The sequence below is a fragment of the Thalassophryne amazonica genome, chromosome 21, assembly GCF_902500255.1.
Source record: "Thalassophryne amazonica chromosome 21, fThaAma1.1, whole genome shotgun sequence".
Lineage (NCBI taxonomy): Eukaryota > Metazoa > Chordata > Actinopteri > Batrachoidiformes > Batrachoididae > Thalassophryne > Thalassophryne amazonica.
In genome coordinates this window covers 14,866,814-14,884,905 of record NC_047123.1, presented here as the reverse complement: position 1 = coordinate 14,884,905, position 18,092 = coordinate 14,866,814, and the positions used below count along the sequence as shown (strand labels likewise).

At 41.2% G+C, this 18,092-nt stretch overlaps 1 protein-coding gene across 1 annotated transcript in view; it reads right to left on the bottom strand.

Moving 5' to 3' along the window:
- Positions 1-18,092, bottom strand: part of ptprk (protein tyrosine phosphatase receptor type K) — a 360,414-nt gene that overhangs the window by 42,540 nt on the left and 299,782 nt on the right. Inside the window, exons 28-34 of the mRNA XM_034162505.1 lie at positions 16,929-17,074; positions 15,962-15,979; positions 12,420-12,456; positions 12,173-12,270; positions 9,977-10,093; positions 9,682-9,836; positions 9,459-9,594 (exon numbers count right to left, since the gene is read on the bottom strand). Coding sequence (XP_034018396.1) covers positions 9,459-9,594; positions 9,682-9,836; positions 9,977-10,093; positions 12,173-12,270; positions 12,420-12,456; positions 15,962-15,979; positions 16,929-17,074 — 707 coding nt within the window. The remainder of the gene's footprint in view (positions 1-9,458; positions 9,595-9,681; positions 9,837-9,976; positions 10,094-12,172; positions 12,271-12,419; positions 12,457-15,961; positions 15,980-16,928; positions 17,075-18,092) is intronic.

The following is an 18,092-nucleotide window of genomic DNA, read 5'->3' as shown; positions in this document are numbered from 1 at the left end:
AAAACTCCCTTTTAACAGGAAGAAACCTCCAGCAGAACCAGTCTCAGGGAGGGGCAGTCTTCTGCTGAGACTGGTTGGGGCTGAGGGAAAGAACCAGGAAAAAACATGCCGAGAAGGGGGGCAGAGATCGATCACTAATGATTAAATGCAGAGTGATGCATACGGAGCAAAGAGAAAGAAACAGTGCATCATGGGAACCCCTCACAGTCTACGTCTAAAGCAACATAACCAAGGGATGGTCCAGGGTCACCCATCCAGCCCTAACTATAAGCCTTAGCGAAAAGGAAAGTTTTAAGCCTAATCTTAAAAGTAGAGAGGGTATCTGTCTCCCTGATCTGAATTGGGAGCTGGTTCCACAGGAGAGGAGCCTGAAAGCTGAAGGCTCTGCCTCCCATTCTACTCTTACAAACCCTAGGAACCACAAGTAAGCCCGCAGTCTGAGAGCGAAGCGCTCTAATGGGGTAATATGGTACTACGAGGTCCCTAAGATAAGATGGGACCTGATTATTCAAAACCTTATAAGTAAGAAGAAGAATTTTAAATTCTATTCTAGAATTAACAGGAAGCCAATGAGAGAGGCCACACGGGTGAGATATGCTCTCTCCTGCTAGTCCCTGTCAGTACTCTAGCTGCAGCATTCTGAACCAACTGAAGGCTTTTTAGGGAACTTTTAGGACAACCTGATAATAATGAATTACAATAGTCCAGCCTAGAGGAAATAAATGCATGAATTAGTTTTTCAGCATCACTCTGAGACAAGACCTTTCTGATTTTAGAGATATTGCGTAAATGCAAAAAGGCAGTCCTACATATTTGTTTAATATGCGCTTTGAATGACATATCCTGATCAAAATGACTCCAAGATTTCTCACAGTATTACTAGAGATCAGGGAAATGCCATCCAGAGTAACGATCTGGTTAGACACCATGCTTCTAAGATTTGTGGGGCCAAGTACAATAACTTCAGTTTTATCTGAGTTTAAAAGCAGGAAATTAGAGGTCATCCATGTCTTTATGTCTGTAAGACAATCCTGCAGTTTAGCTAATTGGTGGTATCCCTCTGGCTTCTATGGATAGATAAAGCTGGGTATCATCTGCGTAACAATGAAAATTTAAGCAATACCGTCTAATAATACTGCCCAAGGAAGCATGTACAAAGTGAACAAATTGTCCTAGCACAGAACCTTGTGGACTCCATAATTAACCTTCAGTCTGTGAAGAAGATTCCCCATTTACATGAACAAACTGTAATCTATTAGACAAATATGATTCAACCACCGCAGCGCAGTGCCCTTATACCTATGACATGCTTCTACTCTCTGTAATACATTTATGTCACAGTATCAAAGCAGCACTGATGTCCACAGAACAAGCACAGAGATAAGTCCCTGTCCCGAAGCCATAGAAGATCATTTGTAACCTTCACTAATGCTGTTTCTGTACTATGATGAATTCTAAAACCTGACTGAAACTCTTCAGATAGACCATTCCTCGCAGGTGATCAGTTAGCTGTTTACAACTACCCGCTCAAGAATCTTTGAGAGAAAAGGAAGGGTTGGAGAGTGTGGCCTATAATTAGCTAAGATAGCTGGGTCAAGTGATGGCTTTTTAAGTAATGGTTTAATTACTGCACCTTAAAGGCCTGTGGTACATAACCAACTAACAAAGATAGATTGATCATATTTAGATTGAAGCATTAGAATAATGTAGGGGACTTCCTTGAGCAGCCTGGCAGGAATGGGGTCTAATAAACAAGAGAGACAGAGTCAAGTGATAAGCTGCCATTCATTGTCAACCAGAGTGGGTGTTTCACAGCAACAAGCAAAAGTTGCTATTATGCTGCCAACTAGATGTGGCCAAAATATGCAAGTGTTGAATGATGTGACACTGCCTAAACGTCCAAGTGAAGGAAGTATGATGTATGCTAGGTGTTGTTGGTTACAGTTATAGTTAAACTTCATGCTTCATGTTCTGCAAACATCAAATGTCAATTCCATTTCTTTCTTTCCTCAATAAGGTTTGATCACAAAATGTTCAGAATCGGGGGCAGTTTTTTATGTACAGTAATATTGGCAGACTATCTGCAATCAGAAATGTTTTACTCCCCTAATCTGGTATCAATCCCCATAAATTCCATATCAGTCGGGCTCTTACAGCAAAGGCACCAAATCTCCATCCAAAACCCAACAGTGCAAATGAAGGTGAGCATGCAACAACTGTGAATAATTGGTGGTTGGTGGAAGGTGAATGGATGAAATGACAACAATTACATCTATTTCAGTGTGTACCATTCAGGGTATATTCCTTTTAATAATCGAAAGTCAGGTTCAGTTCAAAGAACAGAGTAAACTGAAGGTTACCTTGATGGAAGAGACACAACATATATTGTAATTTCCAGGAACATTTAGCATGTGAGAATGAAAGCAAATGTAGGCAACAACTGGTATTTACTACCCAATCAGGGCCACTTCTATTCATTACTATTCATAAACTAAAACAACACCAACAAAAATCTGGCTCTGTCTTCATGGCAGGTACAAAACACTGCCGAGAAAGTGGCACAAATACTTTGGAGTGTCTTCAAGGTATAAAGGGATTTGATTTACTGTGTTCATTAAGTATGGGCATGTTTTGTTTTAAGCCCCTTTCACGACTGGGGCCAATGTAGAATTGCGTATTGTGGCATACTGTCTACCGCCGAGTTAAGCAGCTGTACGTCCAGTTTAAGCAGCTCTAACGCCGAGTTTTTTTCTCCCTACACAGCATGGCTCAGATAAAACTGAAGTTATTGTGCTTGGCCCTACAAATCTTAGAAACATGGTGTCTAACCAGATCCTTACTCTGGATGGCATTACCCTGACCTCTAGTAATACTGTGAGAAATCTTGGAGTCATTTTGGATCAGGATATGTCATTCAATGCGCATATTAAACAAATGTGTAGGACTGCTTTTTTGCATTTGCGCAATATCTTAGAAAGGGCTTGGTCTCAGAGTGATGCTGAAAAACTAATTCATGCATTTAGTTCCTCTAGGCTGACTATTGTAATTCATTATTATCAGGTTGTCCTAAAAGTTCCCTGAAAAGCCTTCAGTTAATTCAAAATGCTGCAGCTAGAGTACTGACAGGGATTAGAAGGAGAGAGCATATCTCACCCATATTGGCCTCTCTTCACTGGCTTCCTGTTAATTCTAGAATAGAATTTAAAATTCTTCTTCTTACTTATAAGGTTTTGAATAATCAGGTCCCATCTTATCTTAGGGACCTCATAGTACCATATCACCCCAATAGAGCACTTCGCTCTCAGACTGCAGGCTTACTTGTAATTCCTAGGGTTTGTAAGAGTAGAATGGGAGGCAGAGCCTTCAGCTTTCAGGCTCCTCTCCTGTGGAACCAGCTCCCAATTCAGATCAGGGAGACAGACACCCTCTCTACTTTTAAGATTAGGCTTAAAACTTTCCTTTTTGCTAAAGCTTATAGTTAGGGCTGGATCAGGTGACCTGAACCATTCCTTAGTTATGCTGCTATAGACTTAGACTGCTGGGGGGTTCCCACAATGCACTGAGTGTTTCTTTCTCTTTTTGCTCTGTATGCACCACTCTGCATTTAATCATTAGTGATTGATCTCTGCTCCCCTCCACAGCATGTCTTTTTCCTGGTTATCTCCCTCAGCCCCAGCCAGTCTCAGCAGAAGACTGCCCCTCCCTGAGCCTGGTTCTGCTGGAGGTTTCTTCCTGTTAAAAGGGAGTTTTTCCTTCCCACTGTCGCCAAGTGTTTGCTCACAGGGGGTCGTTTTGACCGTTGGGGTTTTTCCGGAATTATTATATGGCTTTGCCTTGCAATATAAAGCGCCTTGGAGCAACTGTTTGTTGTGATTTGGGGCTATATAAATAAAATTGATTTGATTTAATTTGATATGCATGTGTAGGGAGACCTCAGGGTCACTGGGGTCTACGCAATTAAACCTGTTTAATTTTTTCTGTGTAGAGCGCTGGTCGCAGAAAGCACACAGTTTTTAAGCAGGTCTGTGCAACACGGCGCTACTGGACAATGACAGAGACACCTGGAGAGGCATGATTGGGAGAAACAGCCTCCCTGATCTAAACCAGAGGGATTGTTTGTTATTGGACTTCTGTGCTAGTCATGGACTGTCCATAATGAACACAATGTTCGACCATAGGTGTACATGGTACCAAGAGCACCCTAGGCTGAAGGTTGATGATTGATTTGTGATCGCATCTGTGGCGATAAGGGGAGCTACGGTGTCAGCCCCTCTGAAATTTGAAAGAAGAAAATCTACATAAACATAGCATTTACTTTTACCATAAAGTGATAGCCTGTCAGCACCTGCCATCATTTAATAAAAGGAGTTTTCACAATGTATGGATTAATAACTACGATGTTTTGACTATGTCATATATTAACTGAGGTGCACCGGTCTAACGGGAGTCAACGGCAAGCCTTCAACTTTTGCCCAGCATGTGATCTGATACTCTCTGATTGGCCTGCCTCAATTTTGCCTTTTGGGTGCACAGAACTGCGCCCTGACACTCCCATTTTTATTGACAGTATTGTGTTAGTGTTTCTTGTCATCATGTCATTGGACAATGAGCGCTGTCAATCACACGTTGTCACCGCAGCTGTGCAACTGATCATACAAGCCTTTTCTCTCTCCTACCGGTGTGAAAAATGCAGCTACAAGTGGATCTGCAGAAAACTCAGTGATTTCATTAAAAAAATAACCCATTCTCAAGGCGTTCACTAGAAGAAAAGAAGAAGATAAAGGACCTTGGTCCTGATCAACCTGATTTACAGTTAAAGCAGCATGAGTGATTGGGGGCGAACTTACCCAGGGATTCACCTGCTCATGATATGCTAAGCGGAGCTGGCTAGAAGGCTGCAGTGTGAGTTACGCCTTTTACTGTTTCCCTTTTATTGTTTGCTGTTTCAAACTGTCTGCACTGATGCGTTGTCGACCACAGCAGGGGTTTGAGACCTGAAGCACCTCTCTGAGAAATGCAAATGGCACGAGAGTAGCCAAAGCCATTTAGACTTCTGCTTAAGGCTGACTTCACTTGGACGGCACAGCATAGCTGAACAGCTTGATGAAGGCTACAGGATTGGCATTAGGAGGCACAACAAACAGGTGACCAAAAATCAACACATTCTGTCAAGAATAATAGACTGTGTTAAATTTTGCATGCATGCTTATAAATTGTGTTTTTTCTTTATTGTTTTGTTTGTACTTTTTTTTTACTGTAAATCTGTACAAAAAATGGATTGCATAGTTTTACCTTTAGGTTTAAAGCATCATTTTAATTGCAGATAAGATGATATTTGTGCTTAGAATCTTGATCCATGAGACATCACGCATGTATACCTTATCACTTTTGCTCATGTATCACGCCCTGCATCATGCCCCGATGTATCTGTGAGCCCTCGTCCTTCAGACTCGGGTTCATACAGATTAGCGCCTTGGGGCAACTGTTTGTTGTGATTTGGCGCTATATAAAAAAAAAATTGATTGAAATTGATACAGATACATCGGGGCATGATGCAGGGTGTGATACATAGACATATAATAAGATATTTATCACATATGAAGCGAGAAGAGCTATTTGTGCACTGAATGCTGCTGGACCTGCCATTTTATGATTGCGATTGAGTGTTTTTAACTAGGTTTTATGTAGAATTTTTTGGGGTTATTTATTTATTTTATTTATTTATTTTAATTGTGCTTTTAAGAGATTGTTTTTAATTTAATTGTTATGCACAGTATTTTTTTCTGGTGTCATGTACAATGATAATAATAAATTCTATTCTATTCTATTCTATTCTATATTACAACAAAAATAAAGAACAAGAACTATACAATTATCATCAACTCCATTTGTCAAGTTCCACCGGAGACAGAACAAGGAGCCCTCTCTTCTCCCTCTTGGTTCCCCTCAGCCATTCAGTGAACAAGTTCACATCACTCTCCATTTTCCTGGTGGTGTTCTTGTTCTTATGTCTCTCTATAAAGTCATGAGTGTCTTCTTCACTAACTCGTTGGTGTCTCACAACTTCAGTATGAGACTAAAGTTGTAGAATAGGGAGGCTACAACTCTCTCACCTTGATCAGACATCTTGGTTGAATGAAATGATGTAGTTCCTACATTAGAATCCTGCACTTGTCACCAGGGTAACACAAAATGGGCGTGTGTCATTCGTGGGGCTGAGAAATGGTGGCTCCTGATTGGACGAAAAGTGGGGCGATACAAAGCCTGGTATTTTCATTGTCTTTTTTTTGTATCACTGTGATTTTATTGCCACAGTTTCCAGGGCAGTAAAATTGATAGGAAAAGTGTATCAACCCTACTTTTTTCTTGTATCTCATGAGGGTTAGTTTACGAGTATAGGGCAGATTTTTGTTGTAATATGTGATTAAAAAATAGGACACTGTTCAGATGACACAAGAAATCATTTTAAAAAGGATGGAAATGACAAAGTTAAGATTTATTTTGTGGGAGCAGGTTAAACGTTGGTTGTTTTGGTACTCAGTGTTTTGTTTTTCCTGTTCTCTCTGTAGGTCTGCAACACCATATGAGAACACACAAGGGAATGATTCTCCTTCACCAACCATCTCATCAGTGTACTTTGCTGCAGGGAAACAGGTTCACACAGTACAACATCACATTTCTGGAATATGCCCTCAGCAGCACCTTGAAGACCTACCCTATGCTCAATGGAAGCAAGCTCAAGACAGAGCTCAGTCTCATCTATAGTGCAACAGAAAAAATAATATGTTTAGTGGAATCATGCAAATGGTGATACAAGCATCCATTTTGCTTTGAAAAAACAAAAAACAAAAAACAATTGGCCACTTGAATTTTCAATAGGCGGTCAGGTAAGGTCAATTTTAAAAGATGCTCCAATCTTTGAAAACTAAACCACATTATTTTCGTGATCATAAAGATTCCAAAAAGGTATAGTTTGGACTATCTGTGACTGAATTCTATGGAGTTATGGGATAAAAACAGCAAGAATGGTGACAAAGTAGTATCAGTATCAGTTTGTACAGGGGTCAAAAATTAAAGTTGCTCCAATTTTGGTAAAAAGTGAAAAAAGTGTAAATTGTGAGTTAACAGGGTTTTAAGAAGGAATAGTTTGGACCACCGTGCTTAGTTATCACATTACGAAGTAACATATGTCACATGTCTAGAATCCAATGGCCGTTTAGCTTATCCTCCAAATGTGCACGCCCCCCCTTAAAACTTTTAGCACCAGCCACCACTGAATCACATCATCTGATCTGCATGTTCTGGACACTCGGGTGAAGAGCTTGTAGCCATTGAACCAGAATGGAAAGGTTCAAAGCTTCCATTGCTGAAACTGCAGCAGGGAACTGTGGTCTGAAGGTCTTAGGTGCCTCAAGGGGCGGTAACCCTCAAACATCGTGGTGGACACCGGTGGTCAGGGAAGCCATCCGACTGAAGGAGGAGTCTTTCTGGGATATGCTATCTCAGTGGACTCCAGAGGCAGTTGCAAGGTACCGACAAGCCCAAAGGGTGGCAGCCTCTGTTGTGAAGGAGGCAAAGCAGTGGGTGTGAGAGGAGTTCAGAGCAACCATGGAAAAGGACTTTTGGTTGGTACCAAGGTGCTTCTGGACGACTAAGGAGAACAAAACGGGGAACCATCCAAGCTGTGTACAGTAAGGATGGGACACTGTTGACCTAAACCAAGGAGGTAATTGGAAAGAGCACTCTGAGGAACTCCTGCATTAGACTGGAACATCCTCTGTAGTAGAGGCAGAGCTGGAAGCTGATGGGGATCGTCATCAATTTCCCTGGTGGAAGTTACTGAGGTAGTCAAACAACTCCGCAGTGGCAAAGCCCCAGGAGTTGAGATCCATCCAGAAAGTGGAGGGACTGTCTTGGATGAGACACATCTTCAACATTACATGAAGGTCTGAGATAGCGCCAAAGGAGTGGGAAACGAGGTGGTGGCAGCATCATGCTGTGGGGATGTTTTTCAGCAGAAGTAACTGGGAGACTAGTCAGGATTGTAGAAAAGATGAATGTAGCCATGTACAGAGACATCCTTGATGAAAACCTACTCCAGAGCGCTCTTGACTTCAGACTGGGGCAACGGTTCGTCTTTCAGCAGAACAACGATTTTAAGCACACAGCCAAGATATCAGAGTGGCTTCAGGACAACTCTGTGAATCTGAAAATAGGCACGTCAAGCTTGTGGAATCATCTATATATTAAAAGCCAAAGTGGCCTCTGTGTACGTGTGTGTGTATATCTTCAATCACGGATTAATTGGGAAGAGCCAACATTTGGTGTTTGTCATGCTTATTTTGGGTCAAGGTTGAATGTCGCCAAAATGGAAAGTTGATTGGAAAGTTAAAATTTTTTTGAGAAATTACAGATATTAGGTAACAACAGTGAACAATGTGGACGTTGATATCATCATTAATCGGTCCGTGGTAACCAGACAAGCTATGAACAAAGGAAATATCTCAACCTTGCCAGTTGTGAAACATGACATCAAATAAATGTGCCAAATAATAAATACAATTATTCACAAAACTTTCTCATTTTAATTTCCTGCACTTTCAGTTTAAATAATTTTCAAAATGTTGCATAATTTATTACCACCCTTGAAAAATGTCAGCTACCTAATTTATGAACACTACCCAATCTAGAACCCATGGATCCCCACAGGCAATGCACTAGTATTCAAGAATACTTGAGGCTGTAATTAAAAGGTGAATCAACAAAGTATTGAGCAAAGGGTGTGAATACTTATGTACCCATGATTTCTTAGTAGTTTTAATTTTAAATAAATTTGCAAAAAAAAAAAAAAAACTTTTTCATGTTGTCATTATTGGGTGTTGTGTGAGTAAAATGAATTGGGGGGGGGGGGGGGGGGATTTACTCCATTTTGGAATAAGGCTGTAACATAAAACGTGTAAGAAGTGAAGCAGTGTATATACTTTCCGGATGCACTGAATTATGGTACCATTGGATCACAAATAGGTATTTTTAGAAATCCAAGTGCCCCTTGTGGATCTTTGAGAAGGTCACCTTTGAAGGTACAAACCAAATGGTTGACCTGGGCTAGAAGAACTGACCTGGTGTTGCATATCTGTCAGCCAAACAGCTACTGTACATGTGTAAGGATGTGCTCCTCAGAATTAAATGTTTGGAGAACAATTTGATTCTGAGAAATTGTACCCAACATTTAGAAAGACAACATGACAGCAGCTACAGATGGAAACAAACTCTGGCAGGAGTAAAAGTGACTGACAGGCGTCTTTGACGTTGTATAATTATGTGACGAGGTGACATTTTCATGAATGGACAGAAGCCAGGACGTCACCTCAGCCGGCACCAAGCTGATTCAGGCTGGTGAGGATGAATGAGTGCCATGGTGTCATGCTGATGTGATGGATGATGGGTAATGCAGTCACCTCAGTCTGTACCATGTTGATCCTCCTGGAACGTAAAGCTTTCACGCAGTTGTAGATGTCAACCACTCCTTCTCTCTCTGCCATGTCCAACATGATGTCAATCACAATGAAACAGCCTGTACGCCCTGCTCCGGCACTACAGAGACAAAGTGAGGTCCTGTAACTTACACTTTTAGTTAAAGTGATACCATCCTACACTGCTGGCAGACATTTAGATTTATACCTGCAGTGAACCACAATTGGCCCAGCAGAGGGTGGATTGGAGATTTTCACCCTGCGGATGAAAGATAGCAGTCCCGTGGCATGATAGGGAACTCCGTGATCAGGCCAGCCGGTGAAATGGAACTGCTTGACTTCCCGCACTTCACTGAACCCACGCTGGGGTAAACACAAAAAATATTTGTACTTTACAATTATACAATAGGATTGTTTATTGATGTAAATGCTGGTGGATATAAAAATATATTAAGTACTAAACAAAAGCAAATTATTCAGAACAAGACGCACAAAATACTCACCCTCTCCAATGTAAATGTGCGGACCACATATTCAGCTAGAGGTTCAACCTCCACGAAAGTCACTTTGAAATCTCCATAAACCTCTGCATCATCTGGCCAGTACTTATAGCACTTCACCTGTTCAAAATGAATGGAATTAAATACAATTACATTCCGTGTGCTGATAACAGCACATGGCTTGTACAGTAGAAATGTAGATGAGTGGGAAGGTGAGTGAATGAATTATCAATCCCTTGTGTTCCTTGCAATAACTGAACTTACATGTAATTTGTCTGCCACCTGCTGGCCATCTGTGTGATTGTCAGTGTGCTCTGCACTCTAAGCATCATGTCTGGGTCATCAGACATGATGACCATCATCTCACGCAGCAATCACATGTGTGTGTGTTGTGTGTGTATTTACACTGGGCTGTTTCAGCTGCATTTGTGTTGCATTGTTGCTAAATCTTTCCCCATCATATGTCTTTGATAATGACTGATATTTCACACTCTATCTTCTGTGATATTTCAAAGTGCACATTCAGTATTTTTTTTGTGTGTGTGGTTTTTAATTACAGATTTGCGTAAACACTCAAGAAGAGGAAGCCCAAAATCGCCTTTGCTTAAAAACATCTAAAAAAAAAAACCTGCCCAGTTCTGGAATAAGATTATTTTGATCCCAAAACAGTTCATGTTATATTTTTGGTCAACTGTTTGAATTAATGCTGAATGTTTTATTTTTGAATCTCATCTTATATGTCAGGATTTCCCTCTGGCCTCAGCCCTGAACTTTGTTTTTACCTTCAGTCATGTGTTTTGCTCCCCACTAGCTGGCGTCCTCAGTTTTATTCTCTCACCTGAATTCTATTACGAGAGACTATATAAACTCTGAACTGCTGTTAGAGGTCTGCCAGATACGTACTTCCATGAGCCATGCCTGATGCTTCTCAGATCTTAGATCCAGAGATGTGCATGTTTTTGCTATTTGTGCCTTGCTTTCCTGGTTTTTTCCAAGCCTCGTCCATGATCAAGACAGAGATCCGAAGGACCAAGTCTGACTGCTGCTGACCTTGAACGTGTCTTCCAGCTGTGCGCTCATGACGCCGAAGCTTCCTGCATCTTAAGCTCAGGTAACGCTGTTCACTCCATCTAATTACAGCATTATAGCGAACTGTCTTTTCCTGATGTTCCAAACGATTCCAGTACAGTTTCCAAGTGGACCTGGACCCTGGTACTAACTACCTGCATAGCAACATCACTTTGGAAACTCTTCAGCTCCCGACGTGGAGCGCTTCTCGACTAAATGCCAGTTAAGTTCCCCTCGTCTCTGTGAGATCCCATTCTGATTAGTTCCTGCTTGTGACTGTGATATAAAGAGCTGTTTTAAGAACTCTGCCTAAGAACTGCATGAACTCTGATATCAAACAACTGAGAACCCAGCCCAGTTGTATAAAGTGCTGCTCAATTGTGCTTAAACAAGCAGCACTTGACCTCTGACCTTTGAATACAACTTATGAACTATGAACAGCTGAACAGTGAACTTTATTTCTTAAGAAGAGAACTTTATTTCTTAAATTGACTGCATTTATATAGCACTTTTCTATCTGCATCAGACGCTCAAAGCGCTTTACAAATAATGCCTCACATTCACCCCGGGAGCAATAGGGAATTAAAGACCTTTAATCCCCGTGTTAATCCTGTTTTTGAACTGTGACTGTGTGAGGCTTCAGCGTTACGAGTGCATTCCACTCACCCATTGTGTCTTCTTCCTTAGTTCCTGGTTGCAGAGGCGAGCGTCCCACCTGGCCCTGGTCTCAGAATCCTTTGTTGACATATTCCTTCAAGACTGGCTCGGGATACTGCAGCTCCCTATTTTCACTGCTAGAGGGCGGGCCACTCTCCATACTGTGCAGCTTTTTTTGTTTACTTATTATAAATAAATATTTTTTCCTTTTGTACTCCTTTCCGTGTCCAGCTCCCTGCGTTTGGGTCCATAGTCTGAAATGGTTCGGTTCCACCCGAACCCCTAACCCTAACATTACTTGCCTCATTTCAAATCCATTGTAGAGGTACACTGAGGCAAAGGTAAAAAAAAATTTTCACTGGTCTAAATATTTAATTGTATAATCAGCTGCATACATGTACATTTAACCTCTGTATAAAATAATCAGTGTAGAAAGTTTATTACATAGCAGAAGACAGGAAAAGAGCAACCTACCCGTCCAACCTCCACCAGATTAGTCACCATGACAATACAGGCTGACTGTTCCTGCCACACCATCCTCCAAAAGTCATACACTGTCTCGTGGACAGGACCTACACAAAGACACACCTTCAAAACTCGCAATTTACATTAAGAGACTTATGCTGCTGCAAGAATGTAAACCTGTTAAAACTGGTCTCATCTGTAACATCGTGAAGATCAGAATCTTGTATGTAGAGTTTTCGCACAGTGTCTAACTTACCCTGAGTAGCAATGTAGTGACTTGGTCTTTGGTAACCCTGAAAACACAAAACGGCACCATAACACCAAATCTTAGTACTGTGCAAAGCCTTCAAACATGTTATTCTTTAACACTGGGTCCACAGAAAATATTTTCATATTTCATTTACAAAATTTTTAATCTGGGATTACAGCCCTGACACTAAAGAGTCATCTAACACTTGTTTTACCTGCTTTCAATATATTACATCAGAATTTCACCCAGTGTCTTCACGTCTTCTTCTCTGAGACTTCCAGGCTTCAATTTTATCAAACGCATTGAGTTACTTTGTATTCATGTGCAAAATCCCTCAGATTAACAGTTTCTTCCTTATGTAACATTTACAAATAAACTTGGGTTACTTAGGGCCCCTTCACACATAGTATGAATGTGGTCGAATAGTGCATGAAGCAGGAATCGTATGCAATAAGTGTAAAATCATAGCTCCAACTCCTCTTACACCTGTTGCTACAACTATTTGCACACACCAGGGGCTGAAAGACAGAGTGTGCCCTATCAGGGCCCATTCGATCCCTCTAGCAGCAGGTGTCAGCTAGATTCCAGGTAACACACATGAACATCTACACCATTCGCTTGGCACTTAGAAAATGTGTGGCCATTTGCGCTGTCAGCACAAAAACAGTCAGCAGACAATCACTTTCATGCTGGTGGTGAATTTTGTCTAAGTGCCCCCACGACTGTGAAGTTACCAAGTACGCATGTGGCATGCCAGAGTGTTGGCTCCCCCAACAACACGTGTGCTTCGCGCGCTCCCCTCTCTTCCACCCCAACACATGCGTGCGTGTGGTTTGCGCACCCCCCGCAGGCGAGGCACCTCTCATCTGATCACAGAGTGACAGCTTGGTCTGTGCGCTGAACGGACAGGGGTGTGGCTGGCTGCCAACAGCTGTTGAGACATCTCTGGTCCTGGACGTCATAGCTGCAGAACATGTACTGTGTTTTGATGGACACGTGCAGGTATGCTTGCTGTCCTAATGTGGAAATACATAAAGTACTTTGTATTTTTCTCTTTTTTCACTTTTGTGATGGGCTGGAGAAACGGACCGTTAGTTCATGTGGATATGCAGCAGGCAATCTGAATGTCACATCTGTCTGACAGGACCTGTTAGTAGTGCAGGACTATATGACAAGCCAACACTGCGACAAATATGCCACTTTCAGTCACGTATCAGCAGAAATACACCGTAACAAACATAATTTGGTCAGTTATCACGGTTCTTTGTTCTCTTTAAAAAAATAAGTTTATCTGCTTGTTGATTTTGGCCATTTCACATTTCTGTTATAAGACAGTGATTGTATCACAGTGGTAAAATTTCCATCTGGTAATCACAGCTTTTGTTAATTGCAGATTTGAATCCCATGAGTGGCATATATTTTTTAATTAGCCAGGGTTATTTAACCACGGGGTTCTGTATTATGTCCCCTTTTATTTATTATTTATATCAACCCAGTGCTATTCACTAATTATACAGCTGGTTTTTATTTTATTGTTCTCCACATCAGAGGCTCAATGTGGTGCAACATGTCCCAGCTGCTTGCACTGTGTTCCTGCTCACACCACACAGTCACAGCAGGTCTGTTCACACCTACCCGTCAGCTCGATGTTTACGTGGTTTGCTCACACGAGCTACTCCACCGTGATTCACCCTGATTTGTACTTATTCGTACTATGTGTGAAGGGGCCCCTAGGGAATGTTTATGGAGTATAAAGCAATAGTCTATTTATTGTACATGGAGACCGTCGTCGACCGCAGGAAGATGTAACATCAGGAAGCATCTCTAATAACAGAGAGTAGGTTATTGTTGAAATTTAAAGCAAATGTAAAGCAGTTACATCAGCAAAGTGCCAATGTAGAAAAATTTACAATAATAATAATAATTAATAATTGCCACTGAGTTTCCTCCCACTTCCAAAGACATGCATGTTAGATGAACTGGTGACTCTAAATTGAATGAGGGTGTGAATGTGTTTGGCCCTGCAACAGACTGTCCAGGGTGTACCCGACCTCCCACCCAATGACTGATGGGATAGGATCCAGTCAACCCCCATGACCCTTAACTGGAACTTGTGAGTTTAGAAAATGGATGGATGAGTAATAATAATTAATTCATTTTCAACACCAGCTTACACAAATCAAGGGTCATGGGAAGGCTGGAGTCTATCCCAGTCGTCACAGGATGAGAGACAGAGTACAACCTTAACAGGACACCAGTCTATGACAGGGCACATACTGGCGGACAAACACATTCACAAGTACATCTACGGTCAATTTAAAGTTTCAGATTCATCTAACCTCAATGCCGTTGGATGCTGGAGGAAGCCGGAGCACCTGGAGGAAATCCACACAAACCCAAGGAGAGCATGCAAAGTCCACACAGAAAGGACCAGGCAAGACCTTTTTGTTGTGAGGTAACAGTGCCAACCACTGAACCACTGTGCTGCCCAATAATAATATTCATAATAATACTAATGATGATAATAATAATAATGATAATGATAAACTACTAAAAATACTCCTCTATTTGTCTTTTCAAAAAAAAAGTTGAAAAAAATTTCAAGTGGGTCAAAGAAAATGGTAATAATCAAGATAAGATGAAATATCTCAACATACTGGCGTTCCTGTTCAAGTCACATAACCATACAGTAAGACAAAAGGAAGCACCCTAAAGACTTGGACCTTCATTCACCTACAAAGGTATTGGTATCACCAAACACCTCTGTCCAGTGACCTCATGAGTTCTTCTCAGGCGTCTCCCAATCTGAAAGACTGAGGACCCAGAGACATAAATGTGACTGCAGTGATATGAAAATGTCTCTGGAAGTTTGACGCTTTCACCACAGACACACTTCTGATGTCCGTGTCCAGGAAGTCACTGAAAGCCTGGATCTTAGTTTTCATCCAGGACCAGTGGGAGTGTCAGAATTCTCAGTGCAAACCCCTAAATTCTTTGTGTGGGAAGTGTTCAGAATTTCAGAAAACCACCAGACAGGATGCATTTTAAAGGTCAATAATGAGTATTTTATTTTGTGTGTTTGGTCCATGTATCAAGACCATACACAGAATGTGAAACATGTTCTTGATTCAGGGACTGTGAAGACATCATGGACACTGGAGAGATGCACTTCATCAAGCTGATGTCACAACAACAAAAATATTTTGTGATTCCTGTGACACAGCTGCAAACTGTTGTCCTGCCAAAACTGACCAAGGAGTCTGCAAATTGTTTTGCACCCTTTAACAACTTCTGCAACGCTATGACAACAACAACTGTGCATGTTCTGCTTTTCATGACGGCTGCAAGACAAAACCAGGGAGCATGCCTTTGCAAATTTAAAGAACACAGTGTGATGGGCTGAATATGGAGGGAGAGAAAGACATGGCGCAGTATGTTTGATGCAGCAACAGCTCCAGCAACTGATAACGTAAAGATGGATGCACATAAATAAAGGAAGGGATGTAAGGGTTTTAGGGGCATGAATGAAAGAATCTAGTGATACTTACATCCCTGTACAGCCAAATCTATAGCCCAAGCCACAGGCAGAAAGAACGAGTGGAAGAAAGAAAGCACAACACTGTCAGTGAGTGTCACTCAGAAAAAGAAAAGTAAGTTGCCTTGAAGTGATGAGCGCTTGAAGAGGACATGCACAAAAACAAACAAATGAAAAAGGTATAAAAGTGTGAATCTCAATGACAAGAAAGGACACTTCCTGACATGTCATTTCAATTGTTGTTTGCCAGCCAAAACACACTAAATTATCTCAAATAACTGAAAGCTTGTCTGCTACAATGCAGCACTTTTTCCACTGACTCACGTTTTGTTGTTTCTTTAACAAGATGTTATGATGGTACACCAGGAACTGTCTTGTCTCCATCTCTCCTAACTCTACGTTTGTGAGCTGTGGCATCCAGGTAATAAGTCTAGTAGCAGTTTATTAGAATACAGCACAGTATGCTGCAAGCAGTAACAACATATGAGTAAAAATCACAAAGTGAAATATTAACATGCAGATGAAAGTGGCAGGAATGTGTACAGGTGGAATGCATGAAAATATGGGTGAGTAGCTGGGGTCATGGAGTAACAGTTAAAGGACAGATCACAGTGAAAACCTGGTTACTGCCTGAAGGATGGACTACAGCACAGATCATTGGAGGAACAGGTTTGGAGAAATAGGCTCTAATTCAAAAGAGACTGAAAATAAACAGCACAAGTGTGTGCAGGAGACTTTCTGTTAGACTGACAGCATACCTTTTGATGTACTGTCTAAAAAGGTATTTAGTAGTAATTTAGACACTCTTTATGCAACATAAATGAATGAACGTGAGGACAGATGTGTAACTTGACAAGAAGGATAGCAAACATTAGGCTCAACACCTGAAGAACACAGATGCATGGCATGTTTGGAGGTGGCTGAATGCACAAAATGGGAATGACAAGCAGATGCAATAAAGGTATAGAGGCCTGACATACGAGCGAGGGAGTGTGGTTTCGCTGGTTTCGTTGGGAGCCAATAGTAGCATTCGCTGCGTTTCCACTTACATCGATGTAGTTGGCGTTGATATAGTCAGAGGAAGGGTCGTCTTCTATGGGCTGGAGAATAACCCTTGAATGGTCATCTGAATACAGGACAGCAACAGTTTGAAGGACAGGCAGAGAGAAAGAATGATACAGAAGAAAAATGACAAATTGATGTTTAATAGAGACAGAGAGAGAGAGAGAGAGAGAGAGAGAGAGAGAGAGAGAGAGAGAGAGAGAGAGAGAGAGAGAGAGAGAGAGAGCGAGCAGATTGATAGAATTAATAAAAGGGACACAAGAGACAAATTAACATTTAGTGATTGGTAAGGTTAGACCTTACCAATGTGAAGTGCCTACAGAAAATTTGTTGTAATTTGAAACTATATAAATAAATTGAACTGAAATGAATTCAAAGTGTAATTACACTTTACCACCACTTAATACCAGTAGAACATGAAGACTAGAAGAGGTGGCAGGATGTTTTTAAAGAACATACAGTGCATTTGGAAAGTATTCACAGCACTTCACTTTTTCCACATTTTGTTACATTACAGCCTTATTCAAAAATTGAGAAAAAAATCATTTTTTTCCATCAAAATTCTACTCACAACACTCCATAATGACAACATGAAAAAAAGTTTTTATTTTTGCAAATGTATTAAAAATAATAAACTAAAATCCCTGTCACACCTTGATGAAGTAGCCAGCGGCTGCAAAGCGTATTAAAAATGCTGGCATACGTCTAATACAGTTGTATCCAAACTATTCCAGAAAGGGCTGAGAGGGTGCAGGTTTTCTTTGCAGCCTGACTCCAGCAGGTAATTTCACTGATGAACTCATTCCACCTGTTCAAAGGGATGTTAATCAGTAAAATCACCTGCTGAAGTCAGTGGCTGCAAGGAAAACCTGCACCCTCTCAGCCCTTTCTGGAATCGTTTGGACACCACTGGTCTAATAAGTTATGTGTAACTTTTGTACAAGTTAAGAGCACTTTGAAGCATGCTAATATGTGTCGGAGTACGGTAAGGTGGTTGAAAATTTTGGGCATGCACAAAATTTTCGATGTATGCCAGCATATGGCTCATACATCCTGCATACACTGTTGTGTGGGCCGCCAGA